Source organism: Rutilus rutilus (assembly GCF_951802725.1).
Source record: "Rutilus rutilus genome assembly, chromosome: 18".
NCBI lineage: Eukaryota > Metazoa > Chordata > Actinopteri > Cypriniformes > Leuciscidae > Rutilus > Rutilus rutilus.
Genome location: NC_140231.1, coordinates 8,573,291 through 8,592,973, shown reverse-complemented (window position 1 = coordinate 8,592,973; position 19,683 = coordinate 8,573,291). Strand labels below are relative to the sequence as shown.

Below are 19,683 nucleotides of genomic sequence, written 5' to 3'. Positions count from 1 at the left end.
TGCCAATGTTTTTAGGCAGGTTTATAAAAGCTACTTAAATGTCCTAATTGAAATATGCCGTAATCCTGGCTTAATCTAAGCCCTGTCTATGAAGCCAGGCCTGTGTTTTGGAAGGCAATAAAGGATACGGGTTACTAAACATCCTTTTAAGGTCAACTTTTTCTTTGCAGTATGGACACGTCTGCTTCTTGCCCACAATGCACCAGCCACGTATGCAAAACTCATGGAATCTGGGTAATAAATAGGTTAAGGAAACAAATTTGTGCATCATAGTCACTGCTGGAAAGGAAAAAAAGCAAAGATGCTATTACAAAAGGTGGAAACATATACAACCCCCATATCTTAATGCATCGTGTTTCCTTCTGGAGCATCACAGAAAGTTTGAACCTTTTGTAATATTTGCATACAGTCTCTCAGTTGTCCTCAGTGTGAAAGATGTATCTCAAAATCATAGTCACTGCTGGAAAGGAAAAAAACAACAACAAAAAACAGCCGTGGATCATCCCGGTAACGATACAGTATTTAGTATTGTATTGTAAGAAGTGCATATAAACTTTTGAATGGAGTCATTTTTAATTTTAAACTTTTATTTTGTCTTGAGGACCATATAGTTGACTGTTGTTGGACCAAGTGTTGACTACTGTAGTTTACACGCGTACCTTGCAGAATCTGCTAAATGTTAATTATTTTAACAAAATAAGTGGGACCTGAATAATCTTATTCAGGTCCCACTTATTTTGTTAAAATAATTAACATTTAGCAGATTCTGCAAGGTGCTTGTAAACTATAGTAGTCAACATTTGAAGTGGGCCAAAAAATTTCATCAAAGTTGTCCTAAGACTAGAAGGGGTATTGTTCAAAATTCATGTATAACTTTGATGAAAGGTTTTGATCCACTTCAAATGTTGACTACTGTATAGATATATATGACAATGGTGACAGTTCAAAAACCGGAAAAAGCACTTGCTGAAATTCAACATTGTTGTATATTTAAGCTGTGAATATTTCAATTCAAAACATTTCACACACATTTTCATTATTGAAAATTCAATAACTCACATTCACCTTTCAGATATCACTTCCAAAATATTCAGTCTGTTTAAAAATATAACCTATAATATTCTATATGTAAATTTCGGTCCATTTTATTTTGCTTTACTTTACAACAACTGTTTGGACAGTGCAGTGCGAGCCGATCTTGATCAAGCGACACCGTTACTACACATCACTAAGACATCCAGTAAAGAAAGCATTTGAATTCGCCACAGAAGTAATAACATCACTGCGAGATCTAGTGAGAAGCATTCAAATTTCTGTTATTAACGGATCAAACAGAGCTGACGTGGAAACAAGGAGAAACATTGTGCCATGAATTAACTAGTTATAAGTCTACAGATCAGCAACATTCACCATGGATTTAATGTAGTAACACTAACTGTAAGTTAACCATGGTTAACCAAGTTTAGCAGGAATAGTAAAATGCTTTCAAGTACATCACATCTTTTTCCAGCACTTCAAAACTCAAATATTATCATATTTAAATGTTATTTTTAATGTGATGACCAAAACATTATTTGTTCATCTTCAAATATTACCCCCATTTATAAAACTAAAAGTTTCAAGATGTAGAAAAACTCACTTATTTAAAAAGAATTTTTCTTTTAATTATCATAATTATTATTATTATTATTATTTTTAAATCAAGGACATTTCTCTGGCATTTCTTTCTTTTTGGTGTATCAAAAACGTACCTAACCGTGACACCACTGTGTCGTATCAAACTGAACCGTGAATTTTGTGAACCGTTACACCCCTACTTATTACAGATGTTGATAAACCTCAAAGTTTGCCTTGATTGTTCTACGTTTACACTTTTACATTGCACACATTTTGTAACATTTTATTTAAGTTCAAGAGTTTCTTTAACACTTACTTTTTTATCTTTAATACAAGACAGATATTTTTGTTTACATTTTATTTTTGACTGCTAAAACTAATATAATTTGTTGTTTGCCTTAATAATGTGGATAAAATGTTATTTAAAAAAAAAAAAAAGGTTATAAAAAATGTCAATAATTATCGATACCGAACATCGATAATATTTTTAGCCATATTGCACAGCCCTACATACGACATCGGTATAAACGTTTCTAATTTCAATAGCATTTAAAGAGAATGACTTTATCGCTGTATCGTGTAACAGCTGTATCGTGTTCATCTAGGTGTCAGGTATGATGCACAACTTTTAGATATTTTATATTTATTAAAATACACTGTCAAATCAAATGTAAATATTGCTGTGTATTTCACTACTGTATGGAATCATACACAAAATATGCCATTATTTAAAGCTCAATAGCATTTGAAGAGAACGCATGTATTTCACTACCTAATGGGCTCATCTCGGAATTTAGGCAGAGGATGAATCATTGAATGACTATGAGAATATATGTCCTATAGGCTCTATGCACGAACGCTGCTAACCGCTGGTAGTTCTTGTAAACAGCGAGTGTAATTTGCCATTATCTCCACCTAATGCAAAAACGGCTTCCGACGCAGCACCGGATGTAACTGGGCGGGCTGAGACAAAACGCGGAAGCGATCGTGCATAGAGCCTATTAATGATAAAATTAAAAGAACTGATGATACACACGTTTTAATATATTAAACATCTTTATTTGTTTTCGGCATTTGGTCATCAGGCCACCAGATAACTGCCTTGACTCAACCAACATTTTTGGCAATTTTAGGGAACTGTACTGTAAAATGTATTTATGTATGTATGTTTACAGATTGTGGGTGGGAGCCAAAAGAATTCACAATTATTTGCATAGGCAGCACTTTCAGTCAATCTTTTGAGCTCTGTTGAACTCCGTGTGAGACATAGAAAGGCAACATGCAACCACCTTTTTCAGCGGTAACATTCAATCTGAAAAAAAAAGATAACCTTATAAAATTGTTCAGTAATCAATTAGTTTATCATGTTTGCATATGTGCGTGCATGTGTGTGTATAAGAGTTTGTGTGAGTTTACGTGTCTGTGTGTGAGTAAATGGGCGCATCACTGTTTGACCTGACACCTAGATGAACACTTTACAGTTGGTTTTGTGACTTAAGTCATTCTCTTCAAATGCTAGTGAGCTTTCAATTATGGCCTAGTTTGTGTATGATCCCATACAGTAGTGCAATATTTACATATTGTAACCCAGGTAGTTAAATCATGTTGCCATGGTTATCAAGCTGTGCTAAGAGTCTTGGAAGCGAGGAGGCGACGAGCAGGTGCAAGTGCCTTGGGCCAAGTAAAGTTGAAAGGAGATGTGCCTGAAGTAGTAACGGTACTAGTAAAGTACCATAGTCCTCGATGGGTATGCTAACAATCGCCGGACTGCCATCACAGTAGAGCCATCAGCGTCATCTTCCTTGCCTGGCAGATTGTTGGCGGCTAGTTGCCTGCATTCCTTACCACCGAAGTGCAATATCCAGATACCAGTAGTGCTGAAGAATGAGACACAAACAGATTTAATAATCCCTGGCTGAAGTGCACGCCGTCCAACGCGTGATTGAGGGAGGAAACCCCACGAGTGCAAAGATGAGAGTCCTGCGAAAGCTAAGGTCGTTCCTGATTTGGGTGATTGGAGGAATGTGAATCGTGAATGGAATCACCCTATCATGTGAAAGGAAGAGGAGAGTAACGGACCTAATTAACAACATGTCTGATGCATTTACGCTGCACGATTTGGATTATGGCCACACCGATAAAGTAAAGCACTGCATCAACCTCAGTGACAGCACGCCTTTCAAGCAGCGGGCCAGGCCTATCCATTCGCAGGATGCAGATGCAGTAAGGAAGCACCTCAAAGAGCTTCTCGACGCAGGCATCATCAGAGAATCAGAGTCCCCATTAGCTTCACCTAAAGTGGTAGTGAGGAAGAATAATGATGTGCGCTTGTGTCAACTTCAGAAAGTTGAATTCTAGAAAGTTGAATGCCTTCTTTGTTCTAATGAACTCCAAATGGTTTTCAGTCCTTGACTTAAAGTCAGGCTTCGATCAAATTGAGATGGAAGAGGCCGACAAACAGAAAATGGCACTTGTGTGTCCTTTGGGGTTCTAAGAGTTCAACAGGATGCCTCAAGGGGTCACCACTGCACCAAGATTAAGTTAGCGGATTAGTGGGAGAAAGAAATTTACTTTGTGATCAAGAGAAACGGCAACTTACCAGTTTGTACTGTTAAACCTGTACTGAGTCAATAAGCCAAAAGAAACTTTGCAAGCCTAAAACTTTGCAAACCCTGGTGCAAGAGAGACAGAGCGAAACCCAGAATTCTGAATCTGAAGATGACTTTGCAAGTTGTTAAGCATCTGGGTACTTGCCGAATCGGAGGAGCCTGATTCTCTTGGGGACACCTGTCTCGAAATGCCTGGTGGATATCCTCCTGCAGTGACTATGAGCACAGGGACCTGCATATCTTCAAAGCAGGGAGAGTGTATAATGGGTAACCCAGGCTACCAATAAAGAATTAAAGTTTGAAAAAAAGTTTAAAAAAGTAAAGAAAAAGTGTTCTAGAAGGAAAGAGATTCGTTCAATCACTGATTGTACTGCAGTGACTGACACCCCTGTGAGCCAATAGTAGCCCACAGGTTGCGCCGGCGCTGCTTTCAGCAATGAGCAGATGAGAGAGAATCAGATCAGAGCCGATTAGACGAGACAGCAGCACGGAGCGTTTCCCCTGAAACTCCCTGAATCAAATGTTAATCTAGCAAGAAATTGTGATTGGGTGCACTTGGAAAGTTAAACTTATAAAGTTGATGCGTCAGCCTGAAGTGTTTTCGTCAGAGAGAGAGAGAAGTGGAAATCCGAGAAGTAGAAATGGAGCAGATCCCAGTCCCCAGAGTGTTGAAGCGATGTGAATAATCTTCCTTGCGCGAAATAGTGATTTTATGCGACTTTGGTGAGTGAAATTTCAGATATTAATCTGATATCATGCGAGAGCTTCATGTCAAATTTCTGAAATGATTCAGTATGAGCCGAGTTTGAGTAGGCTGCGCACATTGCACGAGCTGAACTAATTAGCTCATAGGCTAAGGCTACCACATGTAAAATTGTTATTTGTCATGAAATGAGACAAAAAAGTTATTTATGAGCTCCAATGTTTAATAACTGTCGAAAAGTTGTATTAATGTGTCATTTGATATGAGTATATATGATTTGTTATGGAAATATCTGAATCAAAGGTTAATTATTGTGTTTGCCTTGTGTTTTGACAGGTTGGGTTTCTTTGTTCTTTCTTTCTACTTTCTGGGAGAGTTTCCTGTTTTGTGCCGGAGAGGAATCGCCTGCGTATTGGATGCGATTAAATGTGCGCAAATGGCGCAATAAACAGCTACTTATTTCCGTTCGGAACGAATGAAATGATTGGCTGGGCGACTGTCACTCTCCCTCGCTACCATGGCTACCACCCCTGCCCATACACTACATGCACTGCGCTCCTCTCCGCTCGGCACTGGCAAACGCGTCATCCAGCTGAGCGGTCGGCATTGCGCGTTCATGTGTTTTGGGGGCGTGGCTTTGGAAGGAGCCCAGACGGAAGGGGGTGGGAGTGAATGGAATAAGTAGCTTTGTTTATTGCAGCCCTGAGAGGACTACAGACACTCGATTTTTATAATCTCTTTTTCAGAGTACTTACATTTTAATTATGTATTGGTATATAAAGACAGTTTAAACAAATTTGGGAAAAAGTTTTTTTTTAGAAAAAACCTGCCTGCCTGCCTCTAAATATACAACCATGCTGAATTTCAGCCCATAAAAATGTAAGCCCTAAAAATACAATGCATGAAAATCCAAGCACTGTTAATGCAATGGATTTTTTTTCAATTAGTGCAATTCTTTAAACTAGCTTTTTTGTTTAGAATACAGTTGGCATTATTTTACTTTCATATTAGTCACTTAGCAAACATCTAACACTTAATGTATTTAAAGAAGAATTTCTTATTAATAAATAATATTGAATGTAAAAATAAGTTTGCCTGCCTGTACTTCAAAGAAGTATAAAGAACAAATTTGTATTCTGAGAGCAAGTTAATGTGCCACAACTTGACCTTTTCAGCGTATTTTTGGCATAGGTGTGTTCTATCCAATTGTTTTGATAGATGTAAACAAACTACATTTTTAGTTTCAACAATAATTATTCTTCACACATACCCATTTAAATAAAATAAGCATCAGCTGTGTGCAAATTGACCCACACTTTGTTTTTGACAATTGAAAATGGGTAATATTAAAAAATTTGGACAGTGAGATGCATTGAGATCCCCAAATGTATGGGATTGAACCATATATTTCAGTTAGGTTTTATTTCAGTTAGCCTAATAGCTGGTTTGATTTGTATTGAGAGAGGATCTAATGGAAAGTACCCCATGCCAATCTCTAGGTATGGTGAAGGGTGTGTAATGATGTGGGGCTATTTTAATTCCAAAAACCAAGGGAACTTCATCAGGATGCATAGTATCCTGGATCCATGAAATAACTGGCCTTTAAAATTAAAAATCTGCCTACCTCTATGGGAATTTAACATAGGGGTGTCCTTACTTATGCACCCTGTATTTTAAGGAAGAACATTTATTTATTTACGATACATTATTCATTCACAAAGAAAATTGGTGTACTTAAAGGTTGGATTTTTCCTCATTTTTTTTAATTAAGTCTTACATTTTTATTCCTCTTTTTAGGCAACTTTAGCATGGGTGTCTGTCCATACTTATTCACATCACTGTATGTTCTTCAGACATTCCTCTTTAAAAGAAAAGTATCAGCTATATGCAAAGTGGCCATCATTTGGTTTTTGACCACTGAAAATGTGTTGATCAATTCTTGAAGACATATTGAGATTCCAATATCACTGTAATTAAAGCAAATAGAGCCAAAATGAAGATACCCAAAGATACATTTCTTAAGAACCAAAATCTTTCTATTTTTGAACTGTCACCGTTGGCATATAAATGCAACAAAGATTGCTAAAGTCAACAGATTTTTTCCAATAGACCTACCAATCTCCATTTAAAATTAATAATGACACCAAATCTCAGGCTAAAATTGCCATTTTGACACCCCTCTACAAAATAGTGGATTACTCAATAATATTCACCCATGACATTTAATATTTTGGCTTTTATCACCATTTATGTGTCTTTCACCAGAAAAAAATACGAACAAAATCAAAAATTTGAGCCGGGGATGTTTCTGAAATTTGGTTGATTTGACATGGATTTGACCCACCTTCGTTTCAAAACACAAGTTAAAAACATTTTCCAAAATGTACATACTCTGTACGAACCCTGCAGATTGCAGACATAAATTAACAACAGTAAAAATGGTAAAGGATACACATGGTTGCAGGAGAGTCTGTAGGTGTTCTCTATGATCCCCTCTTCACTCACATCCACAAGGATTGGCTGACCACAGACAGCACAGATGCTGTCTGACAGGTGCTTAGTGGGCATTCCAGATGCACTGTAAAACTGAAGCAATAGATCTCTACATCAGGGTTCATACACTCTTTGACCAATAATTTTTCCATGCCTTTTCCAGTTTTTCATGATTACTATATATATATATATATATATATATATATATATATATATATATATATTTTTTTTTTTTTTTTTTTATTCTGTTGAGCTTGTCTTGAAAAAGTAATTAATAGACAATGACATAATAAAATAAATAATATGATCAATTTCCATAAAAATAATTATAACCTGGTAAATATCTCACTGAAAACAGACTAGAATTTGAGGATGCTTTCACAGAGGTTTTGCTAGTTTTGTTAGTGTAACAGCAGCTATTAAAATGGTTTGCATCTGGTATGACAGCAATCAGGCTAGATAATAGATGCAAAAATAAATTGCTGTTGATAACGAATGGGCATACACTACAGACAGCCAAGTGCTGTTGTGTGTTATGATTTCATAGTTAAACTAAAAGAAAGGAGTAAAAACAAAGTGAAAGCTGGCAGTTTTATTGGCCCGGTGAGGGGGTGGAATCAAACTTGAATACAAGAGAAATAAAAGTGTGAAAACAACTTGCGAGTGCTCAGATAAGCCAATGTGTCAAAAAATTTGGAGGATGGCTGTAAAAGCAACATGATGTTTATCCATTGATTCAACCACTTACCCCAACTGTAGATGCCATAAAATCTGCACACATCTCTGCAAAATCCCGACCAAGTACACCATAGTACAGGCCGTAAAAAAGAAGCGACACACCAAAGTCCATGGCATCTTCTGGCTTTATTCTAAAAGCATAAAGGGAGGTGACATAAGACTCAACATAAATTATTAGTTCTTAATTACTCTATGCAGTCATTAACATTTAGCACCTACAGTCAACTGGTCAGTTTTTTCAAGTGTTTGATAATTGTTTTGTGAAAATTATCATGACTAAAGCCGGGGACACACTTAATGACTAGCTGAAACATTCTAAGACTGAACTGAACACACTTACAGACTTTTCAACAACTGGAGTAGATTTTAAACACCAACTGTAAACACCGACTGAACGCAACTGACTCGGCGCGTTTGGACATGATCAGTCGTATCAAATATTACATTCATAATTGGCCTTATAGTCGTTAAGTGTGTCCCCGGCTTAAGAATGGGTGATATATTGGTATAATATTTTGTCTGTGATATAAAACCTTGTGAATATATTTGATTACAATGAGATGTTTTTAAAAAATTTTTTATAGCATTCCAACAGATTTTAGAAGGGTTTCTGATTTAATACAAATTATACAAAACAAGCATGTACTTCAGGAACAGGGTTCCCATTACCATAACAGGGTATAATTGTTTGTCACAAGCTTTGCAACAAGCTTGCTTTGCACACTTTCTGAGAAAGATGGACAACCATAATGCAGCAACACTTAAGAAACAATGTTAATTCTAAAGCCTGATCTGTATAATTATTGTTTTGATAAGTAAGCAATTGTGCAGTAAACAAAATTTATGAGACAGTTTTGTCAGATTTCATTGGTGATTTTAGATAAGAAATTTAATCGTAAGCTTGGCGAACAGTTTTGGAGAATTTGATGTTTCCCCATTCAAAGACATGCTGCATTGCATGTCTGAGAGGCGTTTCAAAGATGGCCGCCTAGGGAAATAATTTGTCCTAAAGGGACTTACCCTCTGAACGGGGTAGGTTTCAGGTAAAAACTAAAGTTAAAATACCTCAAATTAATGCCTGTGCATCTTCCCTGCTATTTTTATATTGTATATTTATATTTGTCAACACATTTACAAACATTTTGTTTTTCCTCATTTTCATTGTATACGGTATTTTGTTGAATTCTCAATAATTATCAGTAGTGGTTATCAGTGTATGACAATCTCCCCTTTGAGCAAATTGCTTTATTCATGACAAATAACATTGCAAGATGATGCATGATATACGATCTTGAACTTTAATGAAATACAATATTTAATACAATATTTCATTAAAGTTCAAGATCGTATATCATGCATCATCCTGCAATGTTATTTGTCATGAATGTAGCAATTTGATCAAAGGGGAGATTTTCGTACACTTTTATATCTTTTTTTATATATAAACTAACTTTTTTCACTCTGTTATATTGCAGCCATTTGCTAAAATCATTTAAGTTCATTTTTTTTTACCTCATTATTGTACACACAGCACCCTACGTTTACAGAAAAACAGAATTGTTGACATTTTTGCACATTTATTAAAAAAGAAAAACTGAAATATCACATGGTCCTAAGTATTCAGACCCTTTGCTGTGACACTCATATTTAACTCAGGTGCTGTCCATTTCTTCTGATCATCCTTGAGATGGTTCTACACCTTCATTTGAGTCCAGCTGTGTTTGATTATACTGATTGGACTTGATTAGGAAAGCCACACACCTGTCTATATAAGACCTTACAGCTCACAGTGCATGTCAGAGCAAATGAGAATCATGAGGTCAAAGGAACTGCCTGAAGAGCTCAGAGACAGAATTGTGGCAAGGCACAGATCTGGCCAAGGTTACAAAAAAATTTCTGCTGCACTTAAGGTTCCTAAGAGCACAGTGGCCTCCATAATCCTTAAATGGAAGACGTTTGGGACGACCAGAACCCTTCCTTGAGCTGGCCGTCCGGCCAAACTGAGCTATCGGGGGAGAAGAGCCTTGGTGAGAGAGGTAAAGAAGAACCCAAAGATCACTGTGGCTGAGCTCCAGAGATGCAGTCGGGAGATGGGAGAAAGTTGTAGTAAGTCAACCATCACTGCAGCCATCCACCAGTCGGGGCTTTATGGCAGAGTGGCCCGACGGAAGCCTCAGGTGCAAGACACATGAAAGCACACCTGAGGGACTCCAAGATGGTGATAAATAAGTTTCTCTGGTCTGATGAGACCAAGATAGAACTTTTTGGCCTTAATTCTAAGCGGTATGTGTGGAGAAAACCAGACACTGCTCATCACCTGTCCAATACAGTCTCAACAGTGAAGCATGGTGGTGGCAGCATCATGCTGTGGGGGTGTTTTTCAGCTGCAGGGACAGGACAACTGGTTGCAAACGAGGGAAAGATGAATGCGGCCAAGTACAGGGATATCCTGGACGAAAACCTTCTCCAGAGTGCTCTGGACCTCAGACTGGGCCGAAGGTTCACCTTCCAACAAGACAATGACCCTAAGCACACAGCTAAAATAACGAAGGAGTGGCTTCACAACAACTCCGTGACTGTTCTTGAATGGCCCAGCCAGAGCCCTGACTTGAGCATCTCTGGAGAGACCTGAAAATGGCTGTCCACCAACGTTTACCATCCAACCTGACAGAACTGGAGAGGATCTGCAAGGAGGAATGGCAGAGGATACCCAAATCCAGGTGTGAAAAACTTGTTGCATCTTTCCCAAAAAGACTCATGGCTGTATTATATCAAAAGGGTGCTTCTACTAAATACTGAGCAAAGGGTCTGAATACTTAGGACCATGTGATATTTCAGTTTTTCTTTAATAAATGTGCAAAAATGTCAACAATTCTGTGTTTTTCTGTCAATATGGGGTGCTGTGTGTACAATAATGAGAAAAAAAAAAATGAACAAATGATTTTAGCAAATGGCTGCAATATAACAAAGAGTGAAAAATTTAAGGGGGTCTGAATACTTTCCGTACCCACTGTATGTATGTATGTATGTATGTATGTATGTATGTATGTATGTATGTATGTACGTACGTATAGTGAGGAAAATAAGTATTTGAACACCCTGCTATTTTGCCAGTTCTCCCACTTGGAAATCATGGAGGGGTCTGAAATTGTCATCGTAGGTGCATGTCCACTGTGAGAGACATAATCTAAAAAAAAAATCCAGAAATCACAATGTATGATTTTTTTAACTATTTATTTGTATGATACAGCTGCAAATAAGTATTTGAACACCTGTCTATCAACTAGAATTCTGACCCTCAAAGACCTGTTAGTCTGCCTTTAAAATGTCCACCTCCACTCCATTTATTATCCTAAATTAGATGCACCTTTTTGAGGTCGTTAGCTGCATAAAGACACCTGTCCACCCCATACAATCAGTAAGAATCCAACTACTAACATGGCCAAGACCAAAGAGCTGTCCAAAGACACTAGAGACAAAATTGTACACCTCCAAAAGGCTGGAAAGGGCTACGGGGAAATTGCCAAGCAGCTTGGTGAAAAAAGGTCCACTGTTGGAGCAATCATCAGAAAATGGAAGAAGCTAAACATGACTGTCAATCTCCCTCGGACTGGGGCTCCATGCAAGATCTCACCTCGTGGGGTCTCAATGATCCTAAGAAAGGTGAAAAATCAGCCCAGAACTACACAGGAGGAGCTGGTCAATGACCTGAAAAGAGCTGGGACCACCGTTTCCAAGGTTACTGTTGGTAATACACTAAGACGTCATGGTTTGAAATCATGCATGGCACGGAAGGTTCCCCTGCTTAAACCAGCACATGTCAAGGCCCGTCTTAAGTTTGCCAATGACCATTTGGATGATCCAGAGGAGTCATAGGAGAAAGTCATGTGGTCAGATGAGACCAAAATAGAACTTTTTGGTCATAATTCCACTAAACGTGTTTGGAGGAAGAAGAATGATGAGTACCATCCCAAGAACACCATCCCTACTGTGAAGCATGGGGGTGGTAGCATCATGCTTTTGGGGTGTTTTTCTGCACATGGGAAAGGGCGACTGCACTTTATTAAGGAGAGGATGACCGGGGCCATGTATTGCGAGATTTTGGGGAACAACCTCCTTCCCTCAGTTAGAGCATTGAAGATGGGTCGAGGCTGGGTCTTCCAACATGACAATGACCTGAAGCACACAGCCAGGATAACCAAGGAGTGGCTCTGTAAGAAGCATATCAAGGTTCTGGCGTGGCCTAGCCAGTCTCCAGACCTAAACCCAAAAGAGAATCTTTGGAGGGAGCTCAAACTCCGTGTTTCTCAGCGACAGCCCAGAAACCTGACTGATCTAGAGAAGATCTGTGTGGAGGAGTGGGCCAAAATCCCTCCTGCAGTGTGTGCAAACCTGGTGAAAAACTACAGGAAACGTTTGACCTCTGTAATTGCAAACAAAGGCTTACTGTACCAAATATTAACATTGATTTTCTCAGGTGTTCAAATACTTATTTGCAGTTGTATCATACAAATAAATAGTTAAAAAATCATACATTGTGATTTCTGGATTTTTTTTTTAGATTATGTCTCTCACAGTGGACATCCACAATTTCAGACCCCTCCATGATTTCTAAGTGGGAGAACTTGCAAAATAGCAGGGTGTTCAAATACTTATTTTCCTCACTGTATATATATATATATATATATATATATATATATACAGGGTTCATACACATTTTAACCAATACTTTTCCATGACTTTTCCATGATTTTTCCATGACTTTTCGGCACATTTCCATGACTATGTATTCCTGAAAATGTCAGTCGACATTAGAGCTGACACAGAAGCCGCATCAAACTGGCATTAGCCTACTATATTTACACTTCATTTACAATTGCATAAATAAAGCTATTCAATATTTAAATTAAATTATTTATAATTTTAACGTTTTAATTAAAAGATACTTTAAATATGAAACTAAAACCACCAGTAGGTGGCGGCAAGTCACTGTCTTAATAAGCGAGTTGTTGGAGTAATTTCAACCGATTTGTTCAAACAGCTGATTCATTCAGAAAAACAAGTGATTGTTCATTGAATCGTTGATTCGTTCAAAACGCGGATTTCATTAAATAAAAAATAAAATAAAAAATCATCGCTGTCTGTTGGACCACGGCTTCATTATGAAATTCTCGTCGGCGATATAAAGTGAGAATTGACAATATTGTGTCCAAAAAGTAACTCACAATGTTAACTTTATTGTTAATTTAACTGTTGTATAAAATAAATAGCACACTTGCAATTATATGCAAAGGAAAACGGCACTCTTGCTCATGTGATATTCTAATATAACAACATAATATGATATAAATATAAGACAAAAACTCATTTGGGCACATCTATAACTGCACTGACACATCACGCAGTGAAAGCAAGCATGAGAGAAACGCGATGTCAGCTCGCACTCGCGCAGTGCCTCGTACATAGTTAAAACAATGATTACAATATCATCATAGTTCATAGACAATATCGCACACTCCTAAGCACATAGAATGAACTTACAACTGAACTGACATTTACTCGTTTTCTTCCCTCCTCTCGCGTGCAGGAGACAGACGTAAGTTAGGCTTACATAGCCTACTGCGTATCGTTTCACATGCGGCCAGAGCTTTCCGCTACATTCTCGACCCACCGGTGCTTGCAAAATTTTATCATGCTCGTGCCACTTTCCTGGCATTTCAATAAAATTTCTGTCAGCACCGACTTCGCCTCAGGCAACATCGCAACAAGTGAGTGAATCGGATTCGTATACGTGAACTGAACGTTATGCCGCCCGAATATAAGGACGTTAAGACAACGAGAAATATATTTTTTATTAAACAGTTTTTGTATTAATCACATATTAGGCTGTGTTAAAAAAAATTCCATGACTTTTCCAAAACTTTCTGGGTCTTTTTATTTTTTCAAAACCTTTCCAGGCCTGGAATTTGCATTTTTCAAATTCCATAATTTTCCAGGTTTTTTCAAAACGTACGAACCCTGTATATATATATATATATATATATATATATATATATATATATATATATATATATATATATATATATATATATATATATTATATATATATATATATATATATATATATATATATATATATTTTATATATATATATATATATATATATACACACACACACATACACATATATACATACACATACACATATATATATATATACACCCAGCCATGGTTGTAACTTGTAAGTAAAATGAATAATTTGTAAGTAATGAACTGATTTATAAAGTAATGAATGCATATTTAAAGCTGCAGTAAGCGATTTCTGGTAAACGCTTTTGATATTTTAAATCACCAAAACAAACACGGGTGGTGGAGAAGTTTTAGACTTTCCAGGCTAATAATAATAATAATAATAATAATAATAATAATAATAATGGAAATGAACAAACAAGCAAAGATGACATAAGTATATTCAACCAAAAGACATCTATTAAGACATCTTACTATGTTGAGACAACATATCTTAGTTCTGTAAAAGTAAGTAAGTAAAGTTAAGTTTATTTCTATAGCATTTCTATAGTTTATTTAAAACAGCTTGCTCTGACGTGCGCAAAGTGCTGTATGTTCCTTATGTATCGAGAAGAAATAAAGCAACCTTGGCGTACATTTTTAGGCCTTCTAACTCAAGGTCTCTCCAGCGCTGGAAAACTTCCCAGATATTAACGCGGGTCCTACCTCTTGCCTGATCGTAACCCTTCTTTTTAAAGTTATATTCCCCTGGCCTTTTCCTCTTTTGTATTTTCTCTGCCATCTCTTTCTATAGTCGTTCTGTATATGTCTGTTTTGTGCACTGAGCTCTCTCCTGAGTGTCTCATCATGAGTGTATACGGCCCTTACTGCTGATTGGCTACAATTGTGTTTTGGTGCTCAGTCTATCCACTTTTCAACAGCATTTTTCAAAAATCACTTACTGCACCTTTAAGTATTATTTATTTTATAATATTTTTTCTTTATTATTGTAGCACAGACACATCAGCACCCATTCATATCCACACATCTTCCACCAGAAGAAAACATCAATACAAAATTTGGAATTTTTATTTCTGCTTTCTTTCCCCTTAATTAATCTGACCATGGATTACATGTTCACTAAATGCTATATGACATCTAAAATTGTGAAAACAAAAAAAAATTACCTGTAGTTAGAGTTTGATGTTTTTAAAAACACAATGTTATAGTCAGCTACCCCAATGATTCAGTGTTAAAACATGAAGCTTAATAACTTACCTAAATATAAGATTGATGCCAAAGAGGGTGAACATAACTACAGTATAGCCCACAATGCCTGTGGTGTAGCTGATCTTATACAAAAGGAGGAACCATTTATAAACAAGCCTGTGTGGAGAGAAAGAGACAACAGAGTAAACTCACCAAGATGTGAATCTCACCAAGAAATGTCTGGGTCCTACTTCAACCCAAAAATCAAAAGATAAAATAAATGCAAGAAAATGCCCACACGATTTAATTTATTGTCATTTACCTCATATCATTCCAAACCTGTATGATTTTGGTATAGTCTTCCTGCACTGAAATATATATATATTTTTTTTTGCTACTTGTTCAAATTACTTAATTAAAATGAGTCCTACATTTTGTCCTAACTTAATTTCATTCTGTTCAATCCACTTAAATACATTTAATATGAAAGTTTAATTTATCCATTTGCATTGGAATTACATGAATGATTTTTTGTTGCATTAACTGCAACTGGGTGGCCGATATTTAGTTAACAAACATGCTTTGCATATTGTTGGATAAGGAGAGTAAATGTTGAAATTAAGTGTTTTATGTTTTTGAGTGAAGGGAAATACCTGTTACTGTTTAATGTTCAGTTATGTTTGACATTTAAAAGAGTTTTAGTTATATTGAATTTCTATTGGTTACCATTGTGCTGAAGTATAGAATGTAGCCTAGAACTATATGTATATGTATATATATTAAAATATAGCCTAGCTTTGCTAATGCCAGTGCAGTAACAATGTTTCTACTTGTACTATGCTAGTTGCAGACAGGCTTTTAATTGTACAACATAATTAAACGTCAAATACAAACAGGTCTTTTCTATTTAGTCAAAATCCCAGACTTGAACATATTGTAATTTACTCAATGTTTGAATTGAAATAACTAGAAACATTGATAAAAGGAAAAGTTCACCAAAATTTTTTAAATCATTCCATAATTTACTCACCCTTAAACCATCCTAGGTGTATATGACTTTTTCTTTCAGCCAAACACAACCGGATTTATATTAAATAATATCCTGGCTTTGTAATGGCATTAAATAAAGCTTTTTTGAAGCTCCAAAAAGCACACCCATCCATCATAAAAGTAATCCATTCAACTCCAGTGGGTTAATAAATGCATTCTGAAGTGAAGCAATGGGTTTTTGTAAGAAAAATATCCATATTTAAAACAAACTATAATCACTGGCTTCCGGCAAATCCTGCTTCCAATGAGCCTAAACGTAAAAACAAACTGTAACATTAGACATTAAGTTTATGTCAGTGGTTCTCAACTCCAGTCCTCGGGACCCACTGCTCTGCACATTTTGTATGTCTCCCTTATTTAACACACCTGAATCAGATCATCAGCTCATTAGGAGAGACTCCATGAACTGAACTGAGTGTGTCAGATAAGAGAGACATACAAAATGTGCAGAGCAGCGGGTCCTGAGGACTGGAGTTGAGAACCACTAGTTTATGTAATAATACCTTCCTTTTTGCTTTTCGTCAGCTGTTTTCAAAGCGATTTTATGTTGTTTTTGTTCTGTTTTCATAATTGACACAAAAACACGATATGCTCTTGTTGTGTTGTAGCGGCATCATGTGGTAACTTGTGAACGTGACTTCACTTCCGATTGCCTGGAACACATTGTGGTCTGAAGTGCGACATTTAGTTTGGGATATTCCCATGTCCAACCTGGTCTGGAAGCATAAGTTTAGGTGAGAATTGATGAACACGGAAGTGCAGAGGATAGAGCAAAAAAAAAAGAATAATAAAAAAAAAAGACGCCAGTCACAAATTAGAAATCTAAAACGAGAAGTTTTAAAGAAAAATGTCGGAAGATTTTGATATAGGGTCACCCTTCTGCCGGAACTCGAACAAAAACCCATTGCTTGGCTTCAGAAGGCATTTATTTACCCACTGGAGTTGTATGGATTACTTTTATGATTGATAGATGCGTTTTTTGGAGCCTCAAAATTTATTCAATGCCATTACAAAGTTGGGAAGGATATTATTTAATATAACTACGACTGTGTTCAGCTGAAAGAAGTTCAACTAAAAATATATGTTTAAAATGAAGATAAATTGTGTAACCACTTGCTGTAAAAATTTTTTTTAGTAAAGTCCAAGAGCCTATTTTTTTTCAGTGTCCTGTAGTCTCTTTAGACAAGTAGAGTGTGGCACTAACAAAGGAAAGGTGACAGGTTCAATTCCCAGAGAATGCATGAATTGTAAAAGAAAATTTTGTATAATTTTAATGTAACTCAAGTCACTTTGGATAAACCTGCCAAATGTGTAAATGTAAATTTTCTTTACTGACGGGGGCTTGAGGGGATGATAAGTGAATAACTATTACAAATGTTTTGTTCTGTACACAAATCATGAAAAAAAGAAAAGAAAAAGAGAATATAGAGGATGCATCATTGGAACACTTTAAATGATACATTTATGGTGATTTGCATTCGGTTTGAAGTTTATTATAACTGTTTAGAAAAAGAATATTGACAGCATGCTGGCGAGCATCTCCCAACGGTGAGTTTTTGAGGCAATGACCTCCTTATATAGCGGGAAGGCCCATCTTCAGTTCATGTGCTTGAACATCATTGGCCAGTGCTACACCCTGGTGTTATTCAATAGAGCTTCTGCATAGCATCGGCTACTGATGCAATGTCAAGTGAACTGAACACGAAAGGGAACTCAATTTCCGTCACTTCTTTGAACTAACCACTGCTCAGAATGTGAAGAATATAAAAAGCTTCAGGGTTGCATTTTATTTCACAGTGCTTGTACCTGCACTGTACTTACCTTCAAAAATACTAGGTAATAAAAGGGTAACTACAGTTGTTAAGGATAGGTTTAGGAGTGGGTTCAGGGTTAGTACCTAGTTATTACCCAGTTATTGTAATTACTGTAATAAGCACATGGGGAACAGGACTGTAAAATAAAGTGCTACCTGCTTCAGCAGTCCATGATAGGCCTAAACCAGCCAAAGAACTAACACAAAAACACTCAGCAAAATATTGTCTAATTATTGTTCTTGTCAAAATCCCAGAAAATACTGAGATATCTTTTTTTTGTCAATACTGCACACCCCTACTTCAAACACGGTTTATACACGTACCTAACAGAAAGTCACACACAGCTAAACAGTCAAAGTCCCATGGCATGATGATAAAGCTATTTTTGGTTACCTTGGAGTGGTGCAGTCCAGTGGTTTGCGGGTAGCACGAAAAGTGATGAAGGCTGTGACAATAGAGAAGATGAACCATGTCACCAGAAACCTCCACCAGTGCAGCTTAGTGGTGAAGTACAGAGGAACCACCCACATTTGGAAGAGGGTTACCAACTTTAGGGGGGGAGAAAAAAAAATTAGATATTAGCTTCCAAAACCCATCTAGAAATATCAGTGGTCATGTTCCACCTCCAACCCCAATTTTCTTTATTTTTTAGCTATTTAAATGTCATCACCACTGACACAAAAGTAGCCATTATTGGGTTAGGGTGAAGTCTTAATTTAAAAGCAGAGTTTAAAATCTCAAAAACTGAAAACCAAAATTGTCTTAGTTTAAAGCATGACCACATATGATGCATTGCACGTCACATATTTCATCTAGATTTGGGTACAATTTAAAACCCAAATCTAGATGAAACATGTGTACCCAAATATAAAAATTGTACCCAAATCTAGATGAAACATGTGACATGTGCAATGCATCATATGTGGTCACATATGATGCATTGCACATATCACATGTTTCATCTAGATTTGGGTACAATTTAGCCAACTTGGTTTTACTACAATGAATACAGTAGAGAACTTTCATCTGAATCAGATTGAGTCTTGCACAAGATGAAGTTTACTCTGTGAACAGCTTTATTCCAGGTGTGTTTGGATATGTCGATTCTTAAAGGGGTGATAGAATGCAATGCAAAACCAAGTTTAACTTGGCATAGTTGAATAACACCAGCTCAGTGGGTAAAATGGCCATACACAGAATCTCAAAATCTTGAATGTGTTTTCGACTACCTCTGGAAGTGGTCGAAAGTGGACAAGCTCAAAGCATTAGACCTAGTTTACACCAGAATTTAGCGTTGTCCACTTGTGATTCGTTCGACCAAAACACATCTCAATACCAGGTGTAAACAGGGCCTTAGTGTCCTTCTAACGTTTGAATTTCTTCATCTTTGTTCTGTTTCGTAGTGAAGAGAGAAATTGGAACAAAATTAGACCGTATTGAA

At 36.7% G+C, this 19,683-nt stretch overlaps 1 protein-coding gene across 1 annotated transcript in view; it reads right to left on the bottom strand.

Moving 5' to 3' along the window:
• Nucleotides 1–19,683, bottom strand: part of rnf121 (ring finger protein 121) — a 99,255-nt gene that overhangs the window by 11,575 nt on the left and 67,997 nt on the right. The window contains exons 4-8 of the mRNA XM_084386918.1: nt 18,636–18,790; nt 15,448–15,555; nt 8,171–8,291; nt 7,382–7,515; nt 129–230 (exon numbers count right to left, since the gene is read on the bottom strand). Of these exons, the coding sequence (XP_084243044.1) occupies nt 129–230; nt 7,382–7,515; nt 8,171–8,291; nt 15,448–15,555; nt 18,636–18,790 (620 nt within the window). The remainder of the gene's footprint in view (nt 1–128; nt 231–7,381; nt 7,516–8,170; nt 8,292–15,447; nt 15,556–18,635; nt 18,791–19,683) is intronic.